Here is a 24,528-nt window from a genome sequence, read left to right as displayed (position 1 = left end):
AATATTGCGAATAATTTGGCCGAAAGCACCTCTCATCCTAGGCACTGCAACATATAAATATATAAATATTAAAAAAAATTATAAACAATAAAAAATCAATGTAACAATATATAAATAATATATTAATAATATATAAATGTAATAATATATAAATAATATGTCCCATTTAGTTTCAAAAAATTATAAATAATATATAAAAGTATGTTTCGAACCTTTCCCAGATCCAAACCTTCGAAAGTGTGTTTCGAAACTTTCCCAGATCCAAACTTTCGAAATTAGGTTTCGAAACTTTCCCAGAACATTTCGAAAGTTTCCCTGGCCTTGCATTTCGAAGATTTCAAATTCAAGAAACTTTCGAAAGTTTCTTGTTTCGAAGATTTCAAAATGTTCGAGGAATGCATTTCGAAGGTTTCAAATTCAAGGAAACTTTCGAAACTTTCTTCTGTTTCGAATCTTACAAATGCATTTCGAAAGTTTCAAAAAATTGCAAATTTTCGAAAAGAAACTTACTTTTGCGTTTCGAATCTTTGAGATCTTCGAAGGTTGGGTAGAATCTGGATCGGATATTTGAAATTTTCGAATGATTTGGTGAAAAGTGTGGGTAAAATTTTTTTTTGGTTTTTATATATGTGATAGAGGGTAAAATAGTCTTTTAATCATAACTGGGGGGTGGCAGGTCAAATTGGGGGGGTGTCTGGTACAAAACTCTTAGTTCGATATAGGCCGAGTAGTCCAATTTAACACCTCTATCAAACTGAACACTTTGATGCCCAATTCCCATGAAAAATGGTAGATCACTATTTATAAATGATTCACCCTCGATTGTTATTTAAAATTGTTAACTTTTTTTTTTTATAGTTTTAATTTGATTCTTAGGAAAATTATGTCTTAATAATCTATAATTCAGTCACGAAGTAAATAAAATATAATCAAAATTTATTTCAGGCATATTTAGAACTCAAATTGTCACAAACAATTTGTTCTTAGCTAACATTTTTAGTTTTTTGTACAACAAAATTTTTAAACGTAAAAAGTACATCAATTAAATCCCAATAAAAATTTCCCCCAAAAGAATCTCCGCAAGAGAATACATGGAAGGATAAAGGAGTTAAATTCTCTTAACTTTCAAGTTTTAATCCTATTTGTTAGCTAATGATAAGTTAAGTGTATGTTTGGTTTCAATTTTGAATAGGTTAAAATTAATTTTAGAGTTGTAAAATTGATTTTAGTATCTTTTAATATTGTTGAACATATTTGATTATGACTCTAGAATTATTATAATTTAAAGTTAAAATTTATAATTTTTGAATTTAAATGAGATTTTTACATTTTTAACTACATTTAACTCACTTTTAACTATAATTAATTAATTAAAGTAGAATTAAACACCCAAAGTCTTTCTATATTTATTTTCAAATAAAATTAAGTTTTAACAATTTTCTCAGACAACAAAATTATGTTGTCATGTAAAGTCTTCTTTTAATTTTTTGTTTATATATTTGAAATTTTATATAAATTATAAAAGGTACAAAAAGGATAGTAAAAATCACATAATTATATATTGTATTTGTATTTCTACAAGACAATCTACCAATTTTATCCATGACTAATTTACGATAAATAATTTAGTTGACTATCTTTAATGGAATAACTCTTTCCATAATTTAAGAGATTTGAATCAAGTTTTGCTAATACTATTACTAATGTAATTTTGACACAATTTTGTCAGATAAATAACACAAGTATTAAATTATAGTGACAATTTATATATATTAAATATTATGTTGACTATTGTTTTGTTTGATATGTTACTAAGCCCAAGTTAAATAATTAATTGATGTAAAAATTTGTTACTTAGATAATTGTTAGATTTATTCAATATGGGTGATTAATTATTTTCCTTTGATATTGATAAATAACATCATTTCTATTTTATTATCTCAATTACTTTAAAATTATTATTCTTTATAATATGTATATTATTTTTTTAATAAACAAAATTATATTTAAACATCCAAACAACCAAACTATAATTTGAGATATTAGAAAAATAAAGAATATGATTTGATAAATCGATGAAATGATAAGAAAAGTAAAAAGGAAAAAAAAATTAACTGTTAAAAAGAGTATTGAGAAAAATAAAATATCCAAACGTAACTTCTCTCTATTTTTTAGTCTGTCATATAACTTCTCTTTTTATTAATGAAAGATAATACAATTTTATAATTAAAATTCTTAGTCATTCACATTACCTTCTTGTAGTACCATCAATATAAGTATATATAATTGGTTATGATAGTGTAAAACAAGATCGAAAACACACGTTCAATTTTTTATTAATTTAAAATTTATTTTAAAATTATTAGAGTCTAAAAGTATTTATATAATTTTTTAGAAAATGATTGAATTTTTATGATTAAAATACAACATCCAAAATATTTAAATCTGACCAAATATAAAATATTGACTATATAATGTTGATAACAAGATGAAATATTTTTGTAGGTGTCAATATTATAGTTAAAATGTTTTGATATTCTAGGATACCTCTTCACTCCAAGTCTGAGTCCGTTTTTATACTACAGTGACTTAACATTTTTACCCTATTAATAAGATTTGTTTATTTAAAAAAAAAATGATGACAAGATTAATACCATAAATACTTGTAATACACGCGCGTGAGCATTGACGTTAGCTCAACCGAGGATGGTCGTCAATTGTCATCAATCAAAAACGAAGTTGGTCATTACAGATACGTTTTGGATATTATTCGCTTAATCGCCGTCCGATTGAGTGCAAAGATCCCCGAATCCGAAATAATCTAACGGCTCTTAACAAACTCAAACGCGAAAGAAACATTCACGTTATCCGTACCGTTAAAAAAATCCAAAAAATGAAAAAATAAACAAAAGAATAGAAAACTCCTTTACTCGCTTTCTTAATCAAATTTAAAACCTTTCTCCGTTATATTCACCACACTCATTATTTTTCAGCATTTCAACCCCATAAGTAAACCAAACCAACCTATCTTTCTCCTTGTCTCATGCGTTTGTCCAAATAACCAAACCTTCTTAGTTTTTTATTTTCTCCTTATTTTCTTATGTCGTTACCGGGGTACACCGGCGGTGGCGGAGCCTCAGATTTATACGGCGGTGCAGCTGGTTTTTCCGGCAGATCCATCACACTTCAATCCAACATGAACAACAACAACATCAACAACATCAACAACAATAATATTTCAATTTCAACTCCAGCCACTGCACACAACCTTAACCCTTTCTACAGAACCCAACAACAACAGCTTCCAACAATTTTTCTAGACCCTTCTTCTCAAATCCCACATCGCCAAACATCAACCCTCATTGGAAAACGAACCCTCGCTGAATATCAAACCCAAAACATCAACAATCTTAACCTTCACAATTTCAATTTCAACAATCCTAACAACAACAACAACAACAACACAAACACTGTTCTTTCAAACCTTTTACTTCGTTCTGTGAAACCTAGAAATTTCCAACAGGCTTCTCCTATGTCCCCACTTTCTCCAATGGATTTCTCAAATTCACCACCTGAATTCATCAACTCTAACGCTTTTTCTTCACCGCGTTTAGGTTTTCCTCTTCGTACCACAAACCCATTACCCATCAATAATTCCTTCACCCAAAACACGAATTTTCCGTTTCAAAGTTCCAATTTTTCGCAGATTCAGAACAGGGTAACGACAATTAGCCATGACTCAGATAAAAAGATGATGGATCATCGCTTAGTGGAGTTGGAAAAACAGCTTCTTGAAGACAATGATTATGAAGAAGGAGAAGACGCAGTGTCTGTAATTACCAACAACGAATGGTCTGAAACAATTCAGAATTTGATTAACCCGACCCAGAAACCCGTTTCATCTTCACCAACTTCTTCAACCACTTCGTTGAACTCATCTTCTTCCTCTGTTCTTTCTCCTTCTTCTAGTTGTTCGAAGCAATCGTTAATGGAAGCTGCTTCTGCGATTTCCGAAGGGAAAATGGAAACTGCATCGGAGATCCTCGCTCGTTTGGTTCAGAATCCGAACCCGATTTCAAATTCGGATCGTAGATTAACAGATTGCATGGTTTCAGCGCTGAAATCGAGAATTAACCACGTTGAAAATCCACCACAGGTGGTGGAACTGTTCAGCAAGGAACACGCTGAGTCAACTCAGCTTCTCTTCGATCACTCCCTCTGCTTTAAGGTTTCTTTCATGGCTGCCAACCTCGGAATCCTCGAAGCCGCATTTGAAGAAAAAAAAGAGAGCGTTAACAACGATATGAAGAAGATTTGTGTGGTGGATTTCGATATGGGTAATGGAAAACAATACGCGAGTCTTCTCCACGAACTTTACGTGCGTCTTAATGGAACTCCGGCGACGTTGAAGATCACGGCGGTGGCGGAAACCGGCGATGACGAGAGGTTGAAGACGGTGGGAGAGTTTTTGGGTCGACAAGCGGAGAGACTGAGAATCGGATTTGAATTCAAAGTGGTGAGTTTGAAACTTGCTGAGTTAACTCGTGACTCGTTGGGTTGTGACTCGGATGCGTTTCTTGCTGTGAATTTTGCGTTCAAGCTTTTCAGAATGCCAGATGAGAGCGTGTCAACGGAGAATCCACGCGACGAACTTCTTAGGCGCGTGAAGGCACTTGCGCCAGGTGTTGTAACGGTTCTGGAGCAAGAAATTAATACCAATACCGCGCCGTTTGTTGCACGTGTGGCTGAGTCGTGTTCTTATTACGGCGCGCTGTTTGATTCAATTGAGTCCACGATGGCGCGTGACAACACGGAGCGAGTCAAGATTGAAGAGGGTTTGAGTCGGAAGCTGGGTAACGCGGTTGCTTGTGAAGGTAGAGATCGCGTCGAACGGTGTGAGGTGTTTGGGAAGTGGCGTGCACGCATGAGTATGGCTGGGTTTAAATTGAACCCAGTGAGTCAGAAAGTGGCTGAGTCGATCAAAGCTCGGCTGGCTCCAGGAAGCCGAGTCACTGTGAATGAAGAAAACGGTGGAGTTAGCTTTGGGTGGATGGGAAGAACTCTCACCGTCGCATCTGCTTGGCGTTAACTTCACTCACTTTTTTTTTTTAATTTTTTTTTATTTTAAATTTTAAAACGTCTATGAATATTGTATGTCACATTGTTACTGGTATATTTTAATGTTATCTAGAGAAAATTGAAAGGAAAAAAAGAATAGTATTGGAAAAATGTATGGAACAAAATTCCCCTTCTTCTCTTTAGTTTAGTTCCACCAAACAAGTTTAATAAAAAGTGTTTGGATTCCAAGAAAATTTATGTTGACATGTTGTAGCATTTATGGATATGATAATTCATTTATGTGCTTTTATCATCCTCATAACTTCGACGTGCTAAAGAGTTTGGTCGCTGTTTGGTAGAGATGATAGTAATATTCTTTCAGTTAAAATAGTTCTCCATCAAGTATCCAATATTTTATAAACAAAATACTAGTATCAATATTTCTGATTTTTTTAGGCACAATATTTGCCCTATTAAATATAATAAATATTACTATTTTCATTCTATTTAATGATATTATTTTTGTAATATTTTTAATTAATATATAGTTGTCAAGAACTCTTTTATTTTCATAGCACTTTTTTTCTTTATAAAAAAAATACTTTTGGTAATCCATTATAGTATTTTTTATGTGATTTAAAAAATTAATTCTACTTAATTAATTTCTTAATAAGTGTTAAATTTGTTACTTTTGCATATAATCAAAATATGGTAGGTTTTATTTATACTCTTCATATCAAAATAAGTGTTTTTAGAGTTTTTATATAGATGAAGAGAAAAATAATGAATGGATATTTAATATAATTTATTGTTATATTTTTTGTTGTTGAAGAATATTGCTATATATGATGATATTAATTTGAGACAAATTTGAATAAATCCTTTAATATTACATCAAAAAATATAAAATACTTTTATAGAATAATTGGATCTTGAGGATCCGTTTACTTAGTGAAATATATTTAATTTTTATTTTTTTAAAAATTTGCGTTAATTTTACTTATATAAAAAACTAAAAGACTTTTGAAAGCGAATAATTATATACATTTCTATAAATAATGAGAATGTCAAAAAAAAATTTCTCTATAAATTTCTCTTCATTTACTAACATTTGATATTATATATATGACAATTGTTTACTTCAAAAGTTTCTGATTAAATTAAAATGAACATATATTTTTAAAAATAAAAGCATAAAAATGTTTTAACAGATTAAACAATACCTAAGAGACCTTTACTTTGTAATTTTTGATATGAAATAATTTAATACTAACATCTAATGAGAAATTACAAAATTGACACGTAAGTCCATTTTCAATGGTCAGAAACACAAGTAGTCCTCAAAGGACCCAAGTCCATATCAATTTTTTTTTAAATACCTAAAATATATCAAAATGGAACTAAGGCTTAGAAAAGCCTAAATAAAAAACAAGCAAGGATAAAAAAACAAAAAAGAGGATGATCTTCTATCCACAACTCATCAAGGTTCAAAGTAGCAAATTTAGTAAAATGAACAACTCTATTTCCTATCTTGTTAAAATGATTACAATAAAAAGATCTAAAAGATGGGGTCACAATCCAACACTCTATAATTAGGAAGCCTATGTAATTAGCAAGTACCACTATCATAAAAATCAAACCTAGCCAATATCCGAGGCACAATCCATTGACCACCTTGCAACACCAATATAAGCACACTTAAAATGACAAATCACATATCTAAATCATCGACGATTATGGTTGCTTTGAGTTGCACCAACACTACTATTATCGATGAAGCCCAAAGAGAGAAAATAATAGTTGATAAGAGAGATTACTGCTATTATCTAAATGGAAATAAGGATTAGATGAACAAATCAACTACACTTTATACTCGGGCAAACCCTTCAAAATTTGATACAAAGATAATTCCACAATTATCTCTTTATTCTTTAAGTAATTGACATTTCTTGTCCACCAAATGTTGTAGATGATAATAGCTATTATTTTTAAAGCATGAAGATAAGTTTTCAATAAAAGCTTCCTCTAACCACGAAACAAAATCTAGTTGAATGATGTCAAACTTAATCTCCAAAGGAAAGTTGAACTATATATGCAACACTACCTACACTCTTTAAAACTGATTAATTGTTTATATCTTAACTACACATCTAGGACAAAATATAGGACATTAGATACCTTTATTTATCTGGTTACACAAAAGTGATAAAATTTGATGAATAATTTTCTAAATAACATGTAGATTCTTAGGAGGAATCTTAATTTTTTACAACATCTTCCAAATAGCTTTAGAAACATAAGCCCTAGACCCATGAATTTGATTAGTTTCCTTCCAATGTTCACTTTGATTATAGACCTCACATTTTACCTTTTATTATGATCACAGTCTATCTTTCAAATTACTCATTAGAATCAAAATATTGATGATCTGATTTGTCTCAAACATATACTTTTTTTTAATAAATAAAGTCCTTATTCTAGTTATAGTCTTTACAATTAATTAAATCAACAATCATATTAAATTGAGAATTTAGTTATTGTTTGCTTAGAATCTTCGTACCATTTTAATTTAACCAAAAATTCAATTTTTCTTCCAAAATTTTAAATTATCACTAATGTAAAGCTAATTTAAACTGATAACATATATCCTATTTTTTCATTTATTTAAAAATAAAAATAAAAATACTAGGGTCTACTAAAGTGTTTGCAACAAAAAATAATTTCCAAAATCCCCCAAACCGTTTTTTGCAACGGTAAGAAACTGCCTACAATAGGTCAGAAATGTCATTTGGATTATTTAGGAGGGATACGAATGTAAAATTGCCTAAGTTACCGTTGAAATCCAATCAGTGCATAAAAGGTGTTCCTCTGCCAAAACTCGCTTCAAATAAATAAATAAAATCATCAAACAAAACTAAGAGGAAAAGAAACTTAGAGAAATTAGTGAAGAAGAAACGCGTGAATTTTCAAGTTACCAAAGCGAGAGAAACTGTTCTTTCAGTTCGATAGTACTAGTAGTTGTAAGTTTTCGTTTATCTTCAGAGTTCTTTTCAATTCAATTGTTTATTTATTGATGATTTGCAGGGAAATCTTGATTGCATGAATGTTTTCTTATTTTACTGTTGTGTTAATGAACAATCGATTATATCGTTTGAGACTCAGAGGATACAAATTGATCGTGTACATGTGTTGAATTTGTGTGCGTCTCTTTTTAATCAAGGTCAAAGAAAGGTGATTTTTGTGTTTTTAGTCAAGTTGGATTCAGGAAAATTGAAATCATAGATTTTTTTGGGTTTGAAAATTAAGATTTTTTGGGGGTGGAAAATTGATATCTTGGGTTTCTTTCTGGGTTGGAAATCTAGATCTTGTGTTTCTTATTCTTTTTGGATGGAAAATTAAGCATTTGCATGCTTATTATTCTTTCCCAAGAATCAGACGGATAAACTTCTCCTTCCTGTTCATGGACATTGGTGTGAAATAATATGGAGTAACTTAGATTATTATTTTTTTGTTCAATTTATTAGGATGAAGGAATTAGTGAAAAGTTGGCAAATGATGATTTAAGGGTCATCAATATTTTTCTTCTACAATTAGGATTTAGAATAGTGGTAGATTTTTATTAGATGACAGGGTAAAACTGTTTTACACTGTGTGTGTATGTGTGTATTGAACTCTTAAAATAAATAAATGATGGTGATATTATGATAGGATTATTATGTGAAAGGCTTCTAACATGGCTTAACCCGTTTTATATTATTTGCAGCATTTGAAATTTGCTACTCTGACCCAAATGGCAGCCAGAACTGTTCGCTTGTTTCAAGACCAAAATGTCATTGACCATGTTAATGGTAATCTGCTTCATTTTGTTTAAACACATTTCACCATTGTTTAATTGTTTATGCGTGTAGAATGACTGGGCTAATTCTTAATACTGGTGCAGAAGCAGGAACTATGTCTGGAAAGACAGATTTTACAGGACAGAGGAAATCTAAGGTTGGGGGAAGAAAACCACTTGGTGATCTATCCAATGCAGTGAAGCCCATAAATATAGCAGTAGATGGAAAGAAAGCCATCAATGGTCCATTAAGCACACTTAAACCCTCTGTTAGCCAGACATCAAAATCGCTCAGGTCTAAGAACAACCTTGAAATTGCTTCAAAGGAAAAAAATCTTGAAACTGACAAAAGAACTGGCAGTAAAGCTTCTAAGAAGCCAAATACTGGCAGCAGGAGAGCACTTTTTGATATTTCAAACTCAGTTTCTGATGTAAAAAATAAGAACAACCTGAAGACTAGTATTTTGACAGGGAAATATCTTGATCCAGTTGCAATTGCCGAAGAGCAAATGTTGCACAATCATCGTGAATGTATAAAATCACAGATTGAAACAGTTGATATGCATCACTTTTTCAAGACTGTTGGACTCGAGGATGGTAATTAGTAGGAGTATTTACTAATTCTAGATTTTCTATTGTGTTTTTTTGGATTGTTACTTTGTTTACTTGTTATTTGATTCATAATTTGATCAGATTCGGACGATCACATGAAAATTTCCATCGAACCGTCTGCAATAAGAAAACTGAAGGTTTGTTTGTAATTCCTCATGTTTATCCTGAGCTGTTTATCCCAATTCGATTTTTTAACTGTTTGTCCATGCCTTTCAGCCTGAGAGTGCTTTCATGGAATTGGAGGAGGTCCCTGAAGAGTTGTCTGATGTGCAGTCTCTATCTGCAGAGCATGGTTCCCCAGCACACTGCATGAGTCCAAAATTTTCAAGTTATACAATGTGGAATGACTTGGCTGTCAATTTCAATTTGATAGATACGCCCAAATTGTCTAGAAACTGATTTTCTCCCACAACAATATAAATAACTCATACAATAGCTATTTTGTGCCACTCTTGTGATGGCAATTATTGCTTTATTCTTTTGTAGATGACCTTTATGTTTGTTTAGCTATTATCTTAGATTGTTAATATTGTTGAGAAGGCTGGTTGTTATTCCCAATTATGTCAATGAATGGTGCTCATCTTTTTCTTCATAGTATCTTGTGCTACTCTTGGGATGGCCAACTATTGCTGGATCTTTGTGAAGTACGACCTTAATGTTTGGTTTAGCTATCTTGTGCTACTCTTAGATGACCTGTATGTTTGTTTAGCTATTATCTTAGATTGTTAATATTGTTGAGAAGGCTGGTTGTTCTTCCCAATTATGTCAATGAATGGTGCTCATCTTTTTCTTCATAGTATCTTGTGCTACTCTTGGGATGGCCAACTATTGCTGGATCTTTGTGAAAGTACACGACCTTAATGTTTGGTTTAGCTATCTTGTGCTACTCTTAGATGACCTGTATGTTTGTTTAGCTATTATCTTAGATTGTTAATATTGTTGAGAAGGCTGGTTGTTCTTCCCAATTATGTCAATGAATGGTGCTCATCTTTTTCTTCATAGTATCTTGTGCTACTCTTGGGATGGCCAATTATTGCTGGATCTTTGTGAAGTACACGACCTTAATGTTTGGTTTAGCTATCTTAGATTGACAAGATTGTTGAGAAGGTTGTTGGTTTATTCTGCTCAATTATGTCAATGAGTAGTGCTTATAAATTCTTTTTAAATACAAGGGATATGGCAGTTCAATTAACTCCATTAATGTTATATATATGGTTTTGTGTGGTTGTTGGGATAGTTGAAGATACTTTCAAATGGAAAACTTGGAAAGGCAAAGCCAATTAAGGTATTCGATATGACGAACAATGAAACAAAACATATAATTAAGTTCATCTTCCTATTACATCGTAAAAAGTAACCAATTTTGCAATAACATGTACAAACAGTTAGTCATTTTGGTAATCATAGTGATCCTGAATGTCATACTTAGATTAGAAGGGTACTTGTAACAAAATAATACATGGAGCCTTTATAGTTCACCAGCTGAAGCTAATGGACTCAAAATGTAAGTCATCTGTTGAACAAGATTTACAAATTGATGCTACTTCATGTCTCATTTTCCTTGGGCCACTGACAAGAACTCCAATGCTTGATGATCCATCACAGTTAGAAAGTATTTCTGCAGAAAATGAAAATACATTTTTACGGTTTTAACAATGAACATAACAACTTGCGTTCTGTGACAGACAAAATATATCTGGAAACTTATTCTGACAATCTCATTTCAGTAGCTTATCTTTCAATAAGCATTGCCTAATATAGCACTAATTTTTTTGTTTGATATCATTTAGCAGAGAACTATATAAAACAACAAAGCTTTTTTTGTACAGTATATAATATAGTATCTGTGACTAACTAATTTAAAAAAATGGGGACAAGTTAATCAAATTATCTTACTCTTCATATCAGGCCTTTCACCATAATGAATTTTAGCTAGTTGGGTAAAGGATTGGAGGGGCAAGCTCTCTACTTCTCTTTCAGTTTCGTAGTATACTGAGGCTGGTGAAGTTATTGGAGTCGACGTGTTTTTAATCTGCCTCAAATCCTTGTTCTGTTTTTTGTTCCAGAGAAAGACAGATGTAGCTGCAATAACTATAGATACACATATGAAAAACATGCTTAGTATGGACCTTGAGAAATAAGGGTATATCAGGTCAGAATTATGGTCAATGGGATATATGTAATATCTAGTTAAGATGGCGATAATTAGAAGGAATAATATAAAGGAAGTTGTGATGATAATTCCAAGATAGAGCCAATTGTTTTGTCCAAAGACTTTAGAAATTGGTTCATCTAATGCATTTGATTTGAACCATAATGTTTGAAGAAGCTTTCTGTCATTCATTTCTGTCTGTTTCTCTCTTGTTACATAGGCTTCTATCTGAAGCTGCAAGCACGATGTGTCGAGGGCGGTGCCTGAGATAGGGAGGAGGAGGTCTATCAAGGTAAGATCAATGGACTTCTTGAAGGAACATATAAGAAGAACTCTGGGAGCTTTGCACCCTTCAGTGTTGGCCTTAGAGAGTAGTGAACGGATTATCGAGATGAAAGGAGTAATGCCACTTCCTCCACTCACCATCACTAGCATTTCATGCCTGCATGAATTTTTGTACCAGCACATGCGTTAATTCTTATGAGATATTATATTGATATGCAGCACACATATTAAGAAAAAAAAAGGTTCTTTTCAAAAGTTTCCAGTACCTTGAGAAAAATGTTGAAGCCGGTCCATAGGGCCCTTCAACGGAGACATCAAGGTGGGCCGGAGAAGACGAAGTTGATAGCTTTTGGTACAAAGTATGGGACCAGTTTCCTGAACTTTTGATGACTATGCTTAAGGTATCATAATCAGTATTACTACAGGAAGTGATTGTAAAAGGGTGCCACTGCAACTTGGAAATACTAGGAACATTTATGAAAATTATACTTGTAGGAGCATAGCATAGCCCTGTCCTTGCAAAATGAGACGAAAGAACTGTTACTTCAAATTAGGCCAAAAACAATACCAGCTCCGTCCAGTCTATCCAGCCAAATCTTAGCCGTTGTATCTGAGTTGCAGTTCAATTCAACGGCCCATAATTGACTAGATTGGATGGAGTGCTCCCAATTTATATAATGACAATCTTCACCTGGGTTTTTGGAGAAATTCAGCTCAACAGCTTCACAAGGCAAAACACGAGCAGAAACCAACCGAATTTTCTGTTGGGACTGTAGGAATCTTAGATATCGGTCGATCAAGAAAAGGTAAAGTCCTGGAAGCATTATGCAAGAATAGGAAAATCCCACATGTAGCACATAGAAGACTACAAAAACAATGTACAAGTGATGAATGTAGAAAAAAAGTTCGAAAAACTTCCGCCTTATAACAGGGAAGGTTGCAGCCCACATGGCTAATCCAGCGAGCAGAGCTACCACTCCGGCCACATTTGAGATTCCAACTTTGTTCCATGTAAATATCTGCAATGAAAGTTTGTTGATTGTGAATTTGTGATGTTTCCTTATCAGACTAGCATAGTTTGAAATTGGCCTAATAATTTATGATTGCAAAATGACCAACATAAAAAATAAAAAAGGAAATTGACTTTGAACAAGTTGATTACAAAATTCAAATGCATTGTTTTTACGAATCAAGACGACAAAGACAATCTCATTGGATCGTAGCAGTAAGGAATACGAAATGGTAATTCGAATTTCAAACACCGATTACTACCTCTGAGATTTGATGAGTCTTGTCCCAAAAAGTTACATAACAAAGTCCATGAGCTGTGAAGAAGGTCATTGCAATATGTCCTAGCCATATATGATACTTGATACTTGCCTCTGAAGTAAGGCCAATGAACCTCAAAATTGAAGACCCTCTTGAGACTGGAAAAAACATAAAAGCTAAACAAATATTCCCAACAAGGCCTAGAGCAAGTGCTGAATTTTCCAGCTTGGTTTCCCACCTGTGTGACAAAAACTAATCCGTTGCTGCCTTACCGGTAATAATATTATAATGCATTAAAAATGATGTTTTAGATTTTGCATTTCACTTTCATTTTCACTGTTCCTATTTAGAAGGTATGAATTTATGTTGAAAAGTGTGTGAAGTTAGTATTTTCTTACATTTGCACTCTCTCATTAGCTGCTTGTAGGGCCACTTTTGCAAACATGCCATGCAAGTAGGAACACAAGGACCAAATTAACAGTACAACAAACATGATTATGAAAGAAAACTCTGTTCTGGAGATGATCCCAAGATGACCATTTACAAACAATGGTTTTCTCCATGATGCCTTTCTTAAAAATCCCATCTTGCTGCTAAGAGTTGTAAGAGGAATAAATCAGCCATACATTTAGTTGGTTATGCATTAATTATTAATATTAGAAAAAAATAGGTGATGAAATAAAGAAGCTCATGAATGATGTACCTTTCAATGTCATGATTAGAACCTTTTTGCATCATGTGATGGTATAAACTAGCCAAAGTTGCCATAAATATAATAGGAAATGTGTAAACGAGTATGGTTGTTCCTGTGCAATAGTATCAGCATGCATAATATAGATATGAATAATGAAATTTTTACACCTTTTTGAAAAAAACCACATTTACACCAATAAAGTTATTCCTATCAATATCCTCAACTCAAAGACATATAGTCCTATCAATATCATCAACTGAAAGACATATAGTGACTAAAATTAGAGAAGAAAAAAAAAATCTCTTAATAAAGACACTCCAGTCTACCATTTTGATTTTTAGTAACAAACCTTGTTTGCCAAAGTATATTGGATCTGCCTTAGCTTGAATATCAGGTAACCAATGCATAAAGAAAGTGTTTGTAGGCATCATAAGCCAAACCATCATATACCCAAGACTGATCAACACTATGAAACACCATATCACTTTTTGAAAAATCTTTAGTGTACTTGTCTCTAAATCCATGACGTTCACTTCTTCTCTTTTGCTGTCATGCCTGTATATATATACACACTTACACACACAAACCACAACATTGAACAATAATTTGATATTTAAACAAAAAGATAACACAAGGGTATAATGGTACATCCATATATGAAGAAACCGGTCTTTTATTATTTTAGCCTGAAACTTGACGCCTATTTAAGAAGGGAAATTGGTGAGAATACATTTCAAATTGACCTTAGGGTTCCTTCCAATTCAATTGTCAGTTGTCACATATTTTTAAGCACCCACTTGTGTTGTTTTTCTGCACTAAACATAAAAAAAGAGAACTTGTTTCCATACAATATAGAATAGAAGCCTAGGTTGTCTTTACAAAAAACTTGCGTTCCCATTTTGTGGACAAAGTTGGGAGGGTCCTATGATGCCTTTTTTTGGATAAAAGGGTTTTTGTCTTCTCTTCTTTTGTTATTAAATATATTCTGTCTTTGGTCAGTCACAAAAGTTAATTATAGTTTATCCACATCAATTCCAAAAAAGTCCCAAGTATAATTCATTTAAGAGGCAAATTATATCAAAATAACAATTACAGTATTTTATCCACCAGAATAACATGAAACTAACAATCTTATACACTTTTTAACTATTATGTTGTCAGCTCGTGTGTCTAGTGATGACAATGGATATCCCAAACACAAATAATAATCATCTGCTATCCGTCTCGTAGAATAAAAATAATGAAATTCATAAATAAAAGTACAAATTACACGTAACCCTCTCGTGCAAATTACAAATGAGAGAATTTATTCCCGTTGACCTTATATAATTAGCTGGGTAATGATATTACAATTGACATAAGGCTAGGTATTGTACTTGTTGTAGATGGATGTAATAATGTGAATGTATGTCATGATAATCCACAACGATGAAAACACTTAAACTGAGAGTCAGCAAACAAAATACTATAAGAATGTCAACTATTAAATTATACACAATGAAGAGGAGGAGATACAGAATTCTAATTTGATATGATTCCACTATTAATCTGAGAATTAATCCTTATAGCAGATAAAAATTCAATTTGGCTTTCAGAACCTTTGATATTTTGTGCTGCAGCTAGTAGCGGTTAGTTGATGAATTTTTGTAGTTAATAAGTATCCCCTTCAAAAAAACTGGTTTCAAGGCAATCTAGTCTAATATTATTCTCAAATTTGTACTCTTCGTTTCAAACTTGTCTAAAGCTAGAACGGGAACCGATCTTTAGAGTACATAGATTGTTTGCATATAAAGAACATGTGATTTTTACATGTGTTTCAAGACTGTTACACCAAATCCAATGCCGAGAAAAGTAGCAATGGCGATTCCAAATATACCAGCAAGAATTCCAGGCACAACGAGGGAGTTCCACCCTTTTGCAGTTGCCATTCCACATGCTGTTGTTGGGCCTCCAACATTAGCATTTGATGCTATGAGCAACAACTTCAAGTCAATGCGAAAAAGTCTTCCCAATCCAAGTATGACAGCAAGATGAATAGATATCTGAACAAAAGAAAATAGAAAAATACTTGGTGCTGTGTTCATCACACTCCTTATGCTCCCACTTGCACCTATCACCCCAAAGAATACCTATTCATCACAAGTGGCATAAACCATTAACAAGTCAGTTTATTTGATATTGGCATTGAATATTGATATTATTAGTGTGTTTTTTCTTGGAACTGCCCAATAAATTATTTTCTTTTCCAGATCTTTTGACCATTATTTTAGTAAGTGAAAAAGCCTGCTTATGATGAATAACAACCAACCTGTATGAGAATCACGGCCATGGCTTCACCAGAGGGTGCAAGAGAAGCAAATGGTTTGGGAAAAACAGTTGCAAATATTACAGCAATTGCTGTTACCACTGGCAGATTACCCCCTTGGATTCCAAAATACGCTGTAAGAATATTTGCAGCCTTGCACATGGCAAAGGACACAGCAAGAGAGGTAACCATTTGTAGCATTGGAAGTTTGTCACCGGACTGAGACATGGTAGACATTGCATCATCTGACAACAAAAAATTTCAAGAGTCAGGTGAGTTCTATGATGCAAACTAATCATATTGTGATATTATAATCAAAATAGAATTTGAGCCACCATTTTCTGATGTTGAGGCTTCTGGAGGTACTTTAGAGGCCAATAAAAACAATGTTGAAAAATACACTGCACAAATAATATTATCTGCAGCTAAGCCAGCAGCCAAAGTTGAAGGGGAAACACCAAGAGCGTCAGATACAGCAACATAATTGACAGCTGCATAATAAGGAAAACAAAAATATCTAAGTTAAGCTATGTATAGGTTGAAGATACAAATGTTTTTAGCAATATTAATTGATGATCTTTAGAAAAATAAAATAAGAGTTACCTCCACCAATATGTCTACCCATGAGAGCAGCTGCTATCTTCCAACTATCCTGACCAAGCGATCGCATTGGAACAAGTAGGTATGCTACTACTGTCCCAATTGTAGTTGCAACTGTTATGATAATGCAGATTAAAAAATCAGGTTCAATGGGTCACTAGAATCTGAAAAACAAAGACAATAATAACATTTAGACAAATTGCAACTGCATCTAAAGATGAATTCATATGAGATTTAAAAAAAGAATAAAGTAAAATAGGAACAAAAAGAGAAGGTCTTTACTTGATAAATTTAGTGATCCTTTCATAAACAATAACATTAGTTACATTGTGTTATTTATTTGATTTTTTTGTTGGGGGTATGTTTCAAATCTTAAATAAGAAGAGAATGAACTTGATGATGATGAAGGTTGCACAAATAAATTTCAAAGCGTGTGTATTACACTAAGTTTTAGATTCGATTCGCCCCACCAATCTATATATATTGGATGTAAACCGATTGACCGGCGAATCCCCTTCAGGATACTATGAAATCCTTGAAGTGAATTGCATATTCACATCAAACATATCAATAGTTTACAGAATAAAGTTTCTTCATTTACTCTCGTGCACTAGAGAAAAAAAGAAATGACTCAGAAATATTTTTAATAGAAATTTGACTCATTTAACGAATTTGGTCTTCTACTTTATGTCTCCAAAGTATCTCTATTTATAGAGAAACTCATATCAAGTGGTATATTAAGTTATTTAATTTTGCTACGTTAATACAGCTAACAGAGAATTCCAAATATATTTTGGAAATTCCCCTAAGAATCCCCTGTCATTTTCAAAATATATCTAAATTCGTTATTCCATAAATCACATTGATCTTACCTTGATAGAACCATTACTTAGTAACTTATGTTTTCACTCATCCCTGAATAGATTGATAGACAAGCTTTGAACAAAACATTCATTAGAACAAGTGTGCATAACTCACACATGAAATCTCGGTACCATTGATCAAATTATAAAGACGACACATTTGACAAGGCCCTATCTCTCATATCCTCTTTTCATGAGAATTTAAGAGTCAATCCCTTGAACTCTATGAAGCAGCCCACTTTATTCTCAATATAGGTGGACTATATCAGAAATGCACTCATAATTATACATTCTAGCAAATATATGCCATATGTCCATTAAAAAGAGACCTCATCCTACCACTTTTATTTTATAGTCCAAGTATTTTTACCCTCTGGATGTATCTATTGTCAAGTACTTCAATCACTCGAATAGTGTACTTTCATAATTGAATTCAAGATTTGATGCTACTTATATAATATAGCCATGTATGGATACTAGTGTCATTGACCTTGACCAAATTGGTATTTCATACAACAAATTTCTTAGTCATATTACACTAAGTTTTAGATTCGATTCGCCCCACCAATCTATATATATTGGATGTAAACCGATTGACCGGCGAATCCCCTTCAGGATACTATGAAATCCTTGAAGTGAATTGCATATTCACATCAAACATATCAATAGTTTACAGAATAAAGTTTCTTCATTTACTCTCGTGCACTAGAGAAAAAAAGAAATGACTCAGAAATATTTTTAATAGAAATTTGACTCATTTAACGAATTTGGTCTTCTACTTTATGTCTCCAAAGTATCTCTATTTATAGAGAAACTCATATCAAGTGGTATATTAAGTTATTTAATTTTGCTACGTTAATACAGCTAACAGAGAATTCCAAATATATTTTGGAAATTCCCCTAAGAATCCCCTGTCATTTTCAAAATATATCTAAATTCGTTATTCCATAAATCACATTGATCTTACCTTGATAGAACCATTACTTAGTAACTTATGTTTTCACTCATCCCTGAATAGATTGATAGACAAGCTTTGAACAAAACATTCATTAGAACAAGTGTGCATAACTCACACATGAAATCTCGGTACCATTGATCAAATTATAAAGACGACACATTTGACAAGGCCCTATCTCTCATATCCTCTTTTCATGAGAATTTAAGAGTCAATCCCTTGAACTCTATGAAGCAGCCCACTTTATTCTCAATATAGGTGGACTATATCAGAAATGCACTCATAATTATACATTCTAGCAAATATATGCCATATGTCCATTAAAAAGAGACCTCATCCTACCACTTTTATTTTATAGTCCAAGTATTTTTACCCTCTGGATGTATCTATTGTCAAGTACTTCAATCACTCGAATAGTGTACTTTCATAATTGAATTCAAGATTTGATGCTACTTATATAATATAGCCATGTATGGATACTAGTGTCATTGACCTTGACCAAATTGGTATTTCATACAACAAATTTCTTAGTCATTCAGCCTCTTTACTAACTGCAGTTAGAAAAATAAATTTTGTAGCCATGGTGGTGTCTGCGAGTTTGTTTCTTTGAACCCCAAGAAACTGCACATCCACCAAGGTTGAAGATCAATCCACTTGTAGAAGCATGATTCTCAACATGATTTAGCCAACTGGAATCTCTTCCAAAACTGAAGGATATCTACTATAGATTAAACTATAGTTAATTGTTCCTTTCAAATATTTTAATACTTTATTCATAGCATAACAATGCTCTTTGCTTGAATTGCTTATATACCGACATAATCTTCCAACAATATATGTTATATCAAGTCTAGAACAAGTCATGACTTACATCAAGTATCCGATTACCATTTATATTCTTGATAGTATTGACCAACTATCACCAAACCATGACACTTTTGTCATTTAATCTATTCACATTGTATTTAATACGCATTTCAATTATCAAATACACAAACTTTTATATTATTTTACCTTTTACTATATTTAATAAGCATCTCAATTTAAAATTCTAATTCCCTTTTCAATATATCTATGTCTAAGATAAATACATTGAATGCATTAAATATATATTGTCACAAGTTAACAAAGCATGATCATAAAAATTTCTCATTATCAAATATCATAAAATGAGTCAAAACATATAAGTCATCTACTCCTTAACAAATAAGAATTCATTTCATTTCTATTAAAGAAACAGTTTCTTCATAGTTATATTATAACTAATGCATGCATCGTAGATTCTATTTGTTAATTTAAATTTCATATTTAAATATGTTCTATGGTAAATCCAAATAAGTATCACAATACAAACTAAACAATAAATAAAAATTATTAAGATTTTCTATTACTTTCCTCCATTAACATTTGTCAACTTACGATAAGTCCAAATATATACCCAAATTATTGTAAATATCAAGATAATGAATAAACAATTACTTTCATACTATTATGTCCATGTAATATGATATCATCAATTTTAAATATAAAAACTTGTAGCATGAAACAACAATATTATTAAAACACCCACTTGATATTTATAATAATTTATATATCCACTAGTTTCATATCAAAATAAATTAAGAGTATATGCTAAGTATGCATCATAAACCAAACATATATTCATACTTATCATGCATATATGAATCTAATATCACATGTTAAATTTAATATAATAAAATATTACTTTTGAGATACTATCCATAAATTTAAAATATCAAACACATCTTATATCCATATAAAATAATTATGTACCTTTTACCATGGCAGAAAATTGTTAGCAATGAGGAATGATAGGTAATTACGATGGTACAAGTTTAAAACCAAAAGACATCAAAACATTGGGTTAAATATATACACAAAGACATCTGAACATGAGTTTTAAAATTGGTCCACATTTTCATGTCTTGAAGCAAATAGAGATGAGTTTTTGGAAATAACAGAAAACATATATAGAAATTAAAATTGGTATTAAAACTTTCCAAAATGCTTATGACAATCCCACTCTATTTAACCAATGGTATTACTATTTTACTTATTAGTGAGTATTACCTTCTAACATGATTTCCTATGCTAGAAAGATCCAAACAAATATTTGATGCCAACTAACATGATTTCCTATGCTAGAAAGATCCAAACAAATATTTGATGCCAACAAGTGTTCTATCAATATAATTTTTGATGAATGAACACTTCACATATATCGAATAATTTTGAAGTCCAGACACATATTTTTCATGCCCAAGCAATGGTAAAACTTGCACTTATTTTAACCGAAAATCAAATTGCACTAAAAAAAAATCTCTAAATTCAAATTTCACTAAAGTCATAACATATAGAACTTCTTTTGATATTATTATACTTAATGTTAGATTTATAAATATGTATGAATTTATGACACTATAAAATATGGAAGGATAATGATACTTATCTCTCGAAGATTTCTCTTATCATTTGATGCTTTTGTTATAAACATAAATCATCTCTTTCAAATTGTAGTTAGTATAATTAATCAAAAAAGCAAAAATCAAAATCGAACCTTTCACCGTATTCATAAATATGTGATTGTTCATTTTCTTTAATGAAGCAGACATTGTTCAAAAATAAATTAAAACCAAAATTGAACCTAAAGATTATTGGATCTTTTGTTGGGGGTATGCTGCACATCTTGAATATGAAAAGGATGAACTTGATGATGATGAAAGTTGTACAAATAAATTTCAAAGCGTGTCACACTAAACTTTAGGTTCGATTCGCCTCCACCAATCTATATATATTGGATGCAAACGGATTAGCCTACAAATCTTCTTCATGATACTTTGGAATTCTTGAAGTGAATTGCACGTTCACATTAAGCATAATCAATGATCATTAACATAATAAAGTTCATTCATTTAGTCTCGTCCGCTAGAGAAAAGAAGAAATGACTCGTAAATATTTTTGACAGAAATTTGACTCATTTAATGAATTTGGTCATGTACTTTCTGTCTCCAAAGTATCTCTATTTATAGAAAAACTCATATCAATTGGTGAAAGAAGACAACTTTTGAAAAAGATTGTAACCTTTGGTAATTTAACAAATGCATTAGTTTGAATTAAATCCAAGCGTTGCAACCACTTGATCAAGTGGTAATTAAGTTATTTAATTTTGCTACATTAATATAACTATTAGAGAATTCTAAATATAATTTGGAAATTCCCCTCACATTATTGATGTCGAAAATTGACTTTTATAAGTTTGTTGTCCCACAATGATAATTGTTGGGGAGACAAGAGCATATCACTAGTCAAAACCTTGAGACTTTGAATATATGAATCACCTCTCGTATATATTATTCATTAAGTTCATTCTTAGTCAATGTAAAACTATACTCACTCGAGTTCCAACAATCTTCCTCCTTAAAAGTGAGTTTTCACCATATCATACAATTAAAAAGACTTTCAATACAAGAATCCCCTTTTCAAATGTGAGTCTACCACATTCCAACCAATGATACACACTACCTAACTCTATCACACGGTCAAAGATACACTTGAAGAGGATTCATTTATTTAAAATTCGTATTGATATTGGATTTTATGTGTGTATTTGGCATTAATAAGAATTTGAAAAGTTAAAAGATTTTCCTTTAGTCGCCATGATAGGAATATATAATCTAGATTACATGGCATAACAATCAAGAAGTATAATAACTAAAGAAAGTCCGTTCATCAATCAAAAAACGATATTCTCCACTATTGCAAAGAAAGAACGAAAGAGCATCGAATTGTGAGTTACCTGAACCAATTAAGAAAGGAAAAAGAAGCGCGCCGGTGGAGCTAATAACACGGCGGAGATCAGCCCTAAAGAGAAGCAAAGGAATAGCAAGAGGTAGAAGAAACTTCAAAACCAAACCATAAGCAGGAGCTTCAACTGAAAGAATCCCCAAATTACTAGCAGCAAGACACACCAAAATACTCACTATAGCTCCGCTCACCGTCTTCCCAATTTCCGTTTTCTCTGACCAGATTCCAAAAGCTGCGGCGGCGAATAGAGCGGTCCAGTTTCCCCATTGGTCGTTGGGAGAAATCAGTGGGAAGCTCAGATTCAACTTCCCTCCGATCGCCGTTGCAATTGAACTGCGTTTGGACTCTGACTGCCGTACATCGATTCCAAAGGGATGGGTTTTTAATTTGATTTGTGTAGAGAAAGATGACGATGAACGGGAGTTGAATGCTGGTGTCGGAATAACTGTTTTTTGGCGGGAAAATGAATTGGAGGAAGAAGATGGTCTCAGTACAGTAACGATAGCGGAAGCCATTGATCACGGCAACGAAAATAACACCACTGTCGACGTCTCACGTCTCACTCTCACGGAAACCAAAATAGAAATGAATGAGAGTGACAAAGAGAACATCGAGGTTGACTAGGTAGGTGTAGAGTGTACACTAAACAGAAATCGGACTTGTCTAGGTTTTTTTTTTTTTTTTGCTCTGCCATAAAAAAAAACTATGTAACAAAGTACCATTTAATATTCATTAAATACTAAACTATCACATTTTTTTATTTTTCAATTTAATTCAAGTGAGAAATCAATGTTTGAAGGACTAAGTTCTAATTATTATTTTTTTAAATGAAGGGAAATTGATCTCCATCTTATCAATTTTTTTTATTTTTTATTTAATTATATATGTATAAATATAAGAGATTTGATGAATTAAATATGACATGCTCAACAGTACAAAGTTATAATTTGTAAATTAGATATTAACCTACGTGTTGCATAGATATATTTTAATTTATTTAATTTAAGTAGATTTTTTTAAAAATTAATATGAAGTTTTATGTTCTAATTGTCAAATGGTTATTAATATAGTAGTTATATCAATAATATATATTCAATTTTATCAATGTAATTTATAGAAGAGAAGTATCATTGTCAAACCATTATTGTTAGCAAACATACCCAACAATAAAAGGCACATATAAATAGTCCAAATATATTTTATGGATAAACAAGAGAGACATATGTACTCTCAATTTAGAAGAAATTGAAGAAACTTCTCATGTTATTAAGTTCAATATTATATATTCTAAAAATGTATGTATTGAGTAGTAATGTGAAATATATTGGACAAACATTATGAAATAGTAATGTGGGATTAATTTAAAAAAATTTGAATAGACGTTATGAAATAATATTTAAATAAGAGATATAATATAAGATAGTGGATGATATATAACTTGTGAAAAAATTATTTAAAAACTGAGTATAGGAAACTCTTTATGAAGTGAGAAATGTTTATATGTGAATGAGATAGTATGAGTGGCAACAAAGTCTATTTTAAATATATATAATAGATGCGAGATAATGTTACACATTATTTCTCATTAACATATTTCATAATTATAAATATATATTTTATTATTTAATAATTATTATTTTAATTAAATAATTAATTTAAGTTTTATTAATTATTAATTTAAGTAATTATTGTTTTAATTAAATAAATAAATACAATATTAATTATTTTTATAATAATTATCTAATTAAATTTTATTTTTTATAATTATTAAAAAATTTAAATAAAATGGAGTTCATAAAAATAACAAAATTTTATTAAATATTATAATTAAAAATACAAATACAAAATGAGTGAAAAAAAAAGATAAATTTTATTACAATATTTTTATTACATTAATCTCTTATACGGTGTCCGGCCTCACATCGTGGTGATCGACAAATACGACGTGAAATGATGTGAAGGAAGTGGAGTTTGACTCTATCTATTTAATGTCATTCTACAATTGAGAAAACGGTTTTGACAATCCATATCATTGAATTCTGATATACTTATTGTGGTATTACGTTTTCAACATC

The 24,528-nt window shown here is 31.5% G+C and overlaps 4 protein-coding genes across 6 annotated transcripts; 2 read left to right on the top strand and 2 right to left on the bottom strand.

Moving 5' to 3' along the window:
* The first annotated feature begins 2,972 nt into the window (after positions 1-2,972).
* Positions 2,973-5,371, top strand: LOC101514454 (scarecrow-like protein 8). The gene has a single exon (XM_004496476.4). The coding sequence runs from the start codon at positions 3,101-3,103 to the stop codon at positions 5,087-5,089; it is 1,989 nt and encodes a 662-aa protein (XP_004496533.1). The 5' UTR covers positions 2,973-3,100; the 3' UTR covers positions 5,090-5,371.
* A 2,553-nt stretch (positions 5,372-7,924) lies between these two features.
* On the top strand, positions 7,925-10,299 carry LOC101514128 (uncharacterized). Its single transcript, XM_004496475.4, has 5 exons — positions 7,925-8,078; positions 8,822-8,906; positions 8,999-9,490; positions 9,587-9,642; positions 9,722-10,299. Exons 2-5 carry the CDS (start codon positions 8,849-8,851, stop codon positions 9,902-9,904), a joined length of 789 nt encoding a protein of 262 aa, XP_004496532.1. The 5' UTR covers positions 7,925-8,078; positions 8,822-8,848; the 3' UTR covers positions 9,905-10,299.
* Positions 10,300-10,761: 462 nt separating this feature from the next.
* LOC101513785 (ferric reduction oxidase 2-like) lies at positions 10,762-14,990 on the bottom strand. Of its 3 annotated transcripts, XM_073367584.1 has the most exons (9): positions 14,649-14,990; positions 14,255-14,460; positions 13,915-14,017; positions 13,610-13,804; positions 13,215-13,449; positions 12,634-12,961; positions 12,209-12,452; positions 11,402-12,099; positions 10,762-11,123 (listed from the first exon to the last, which is right to left on the bottom strand). In XM_073367584.1, the coding sequence occupies exons 2-9, from the start codon at positions 14,427-14,429 to the stop codon at positions 10,981-10,983; spliced, it is 2,121 nt and encodes a 706-aa protein (XP_073223685.1). In that variant the 5' UTR covers positions 14,430-14,460; positions 14,649-14,990; the 3' UTR covers positions 10,762-10,980. The 3 variants fall into 3 exon arrangements, with proteins under 3 accessions (XP_073223685.1, XP_004496531.2, XP_027189067.1); XM_004496474.4 differs by having other exon boundaries at positions 14,255-14,990; XM_027333266.2 differs by having other exon boundaries at positions 13,610-13,801; positions 14,255-14,990.
* A 594-nt stretch (positions 14,991-15,584) lies between these two features.
* LOC101513474 (uncharacterized) lies at positions 15,585-23,094 on the bottom strand. Its single transcript, XM_004496473.4, has 5 exons — positions 22,446-23,094; positions 16,814-16,924; positions 16,546-16,701; positions 16,214-16,455; positions 15,585-16,034 (listed from the first exon to the last, which is right to left on the bottom strand). Exons 1-5 carry the CDS (start codon positions 22,966-22,968, stop codon positions 15,711-15,713), a joined length of 1,356 nt encoding a protein of 451 aa, XP_004496530.1. The 5' UTR covers positions 22,969-23,094; the 3' UTR covers positions 15,585-15,710.
* Positions 23,095-24,528: the final 1,434 nt, after the last annotated feature.

The sequence above is a fragment of the Cicer arietinum genome, chromosome 4 (genome assembly GCF_000331145.2).
Source record: "Cicer arietinum cultivar CDC Frontier isolate Library 1 chromosome 4, Cicar.CDCFrontier_v2.0, whole genome shotgun sequence".
Taxonomy (NCBI): domain Eukaryota; kingdom Viridiplantae; phylum Streptophyta; class Magnoliopsida; order Fabales; family Fabaceae; genus Cicer; species Cicer arietinum.
Note: the sequence above shows the minus strand (reverse complement) of the source record. Positions and strands in the feature narration are given on the sequence as shown.

Bases quoted from the DNA above. Each gene is read 5' to 3' on its own strand.
- LOC101514454 (XM_004496476.4), top strand. From the start codon at position 3,101: ATGTCGTTACCGGGGTACACCGGCGGTGGCGGAGCCTCAGATTTATAC.
- LOC101514128 (XM_004496475.4), top strand. From the start codon at position 8,849: ATGGCAGCCAGAACTGTTCGCTTGTTTCAAGACCAAAATGTCATTGAC. The intron at 8,907-8,998 runs GTAATCTGCTTC...ATACTGGTGCAG, and splicing joins TGTCATTGACCATGTTAATG to AAGCAGGAACTATGTCTGGA. The intron at 9,643-9,721 runs GTTTGTTTGTAA...CATGCCTTTCAG, and splicing joins CTGCAATAAGAAAACTGAAG to CCTGAGAGTGCTTTCATGGA.
- LOC101513785 (XM_004496474.4), bottom strand. From the start codon at position 14,555: ATGTACCATTATACCCTTGTGTTATCTTTTTGTTTAAATATCAAATTA. The intron at 12,453-12,633 runs GTGAAGATTGTC...TTGCAAGGACAG, and splicing joins GAATTTCTCCAAAAACCCAG to GGCTATGCTATGCTCCTACA. The intron at 12,100-12,208 runs GTACTGGAAACT...AAATTCATGCAG, and splicing joins GCTTCAACATTTTTCTCAAG to GCATGAAATGCTAGTGATGG.
- LOC101513474 (XM_004496473.4), bottom strand. From the start codon at position 22,968: ATGGCTTCCGCTATCGTTACTGTACTGAGACCATCTTCTTCCTCCAAT. The intron at 16,456-16,545 runs GTGGCTCAAATT...TTTTGTTGTCAG, and splicing joins AGCCTCAACATCAGAAAATG to ATGATGCAATGTCTACCATG. The intron at 16,035-16,213 runs GTTGGTTGTTAT...TGTGATGAATAG, and splicing joins TGGCCGTGATTCTCATACAG to GTATTCTTTGGGGTGATAGG.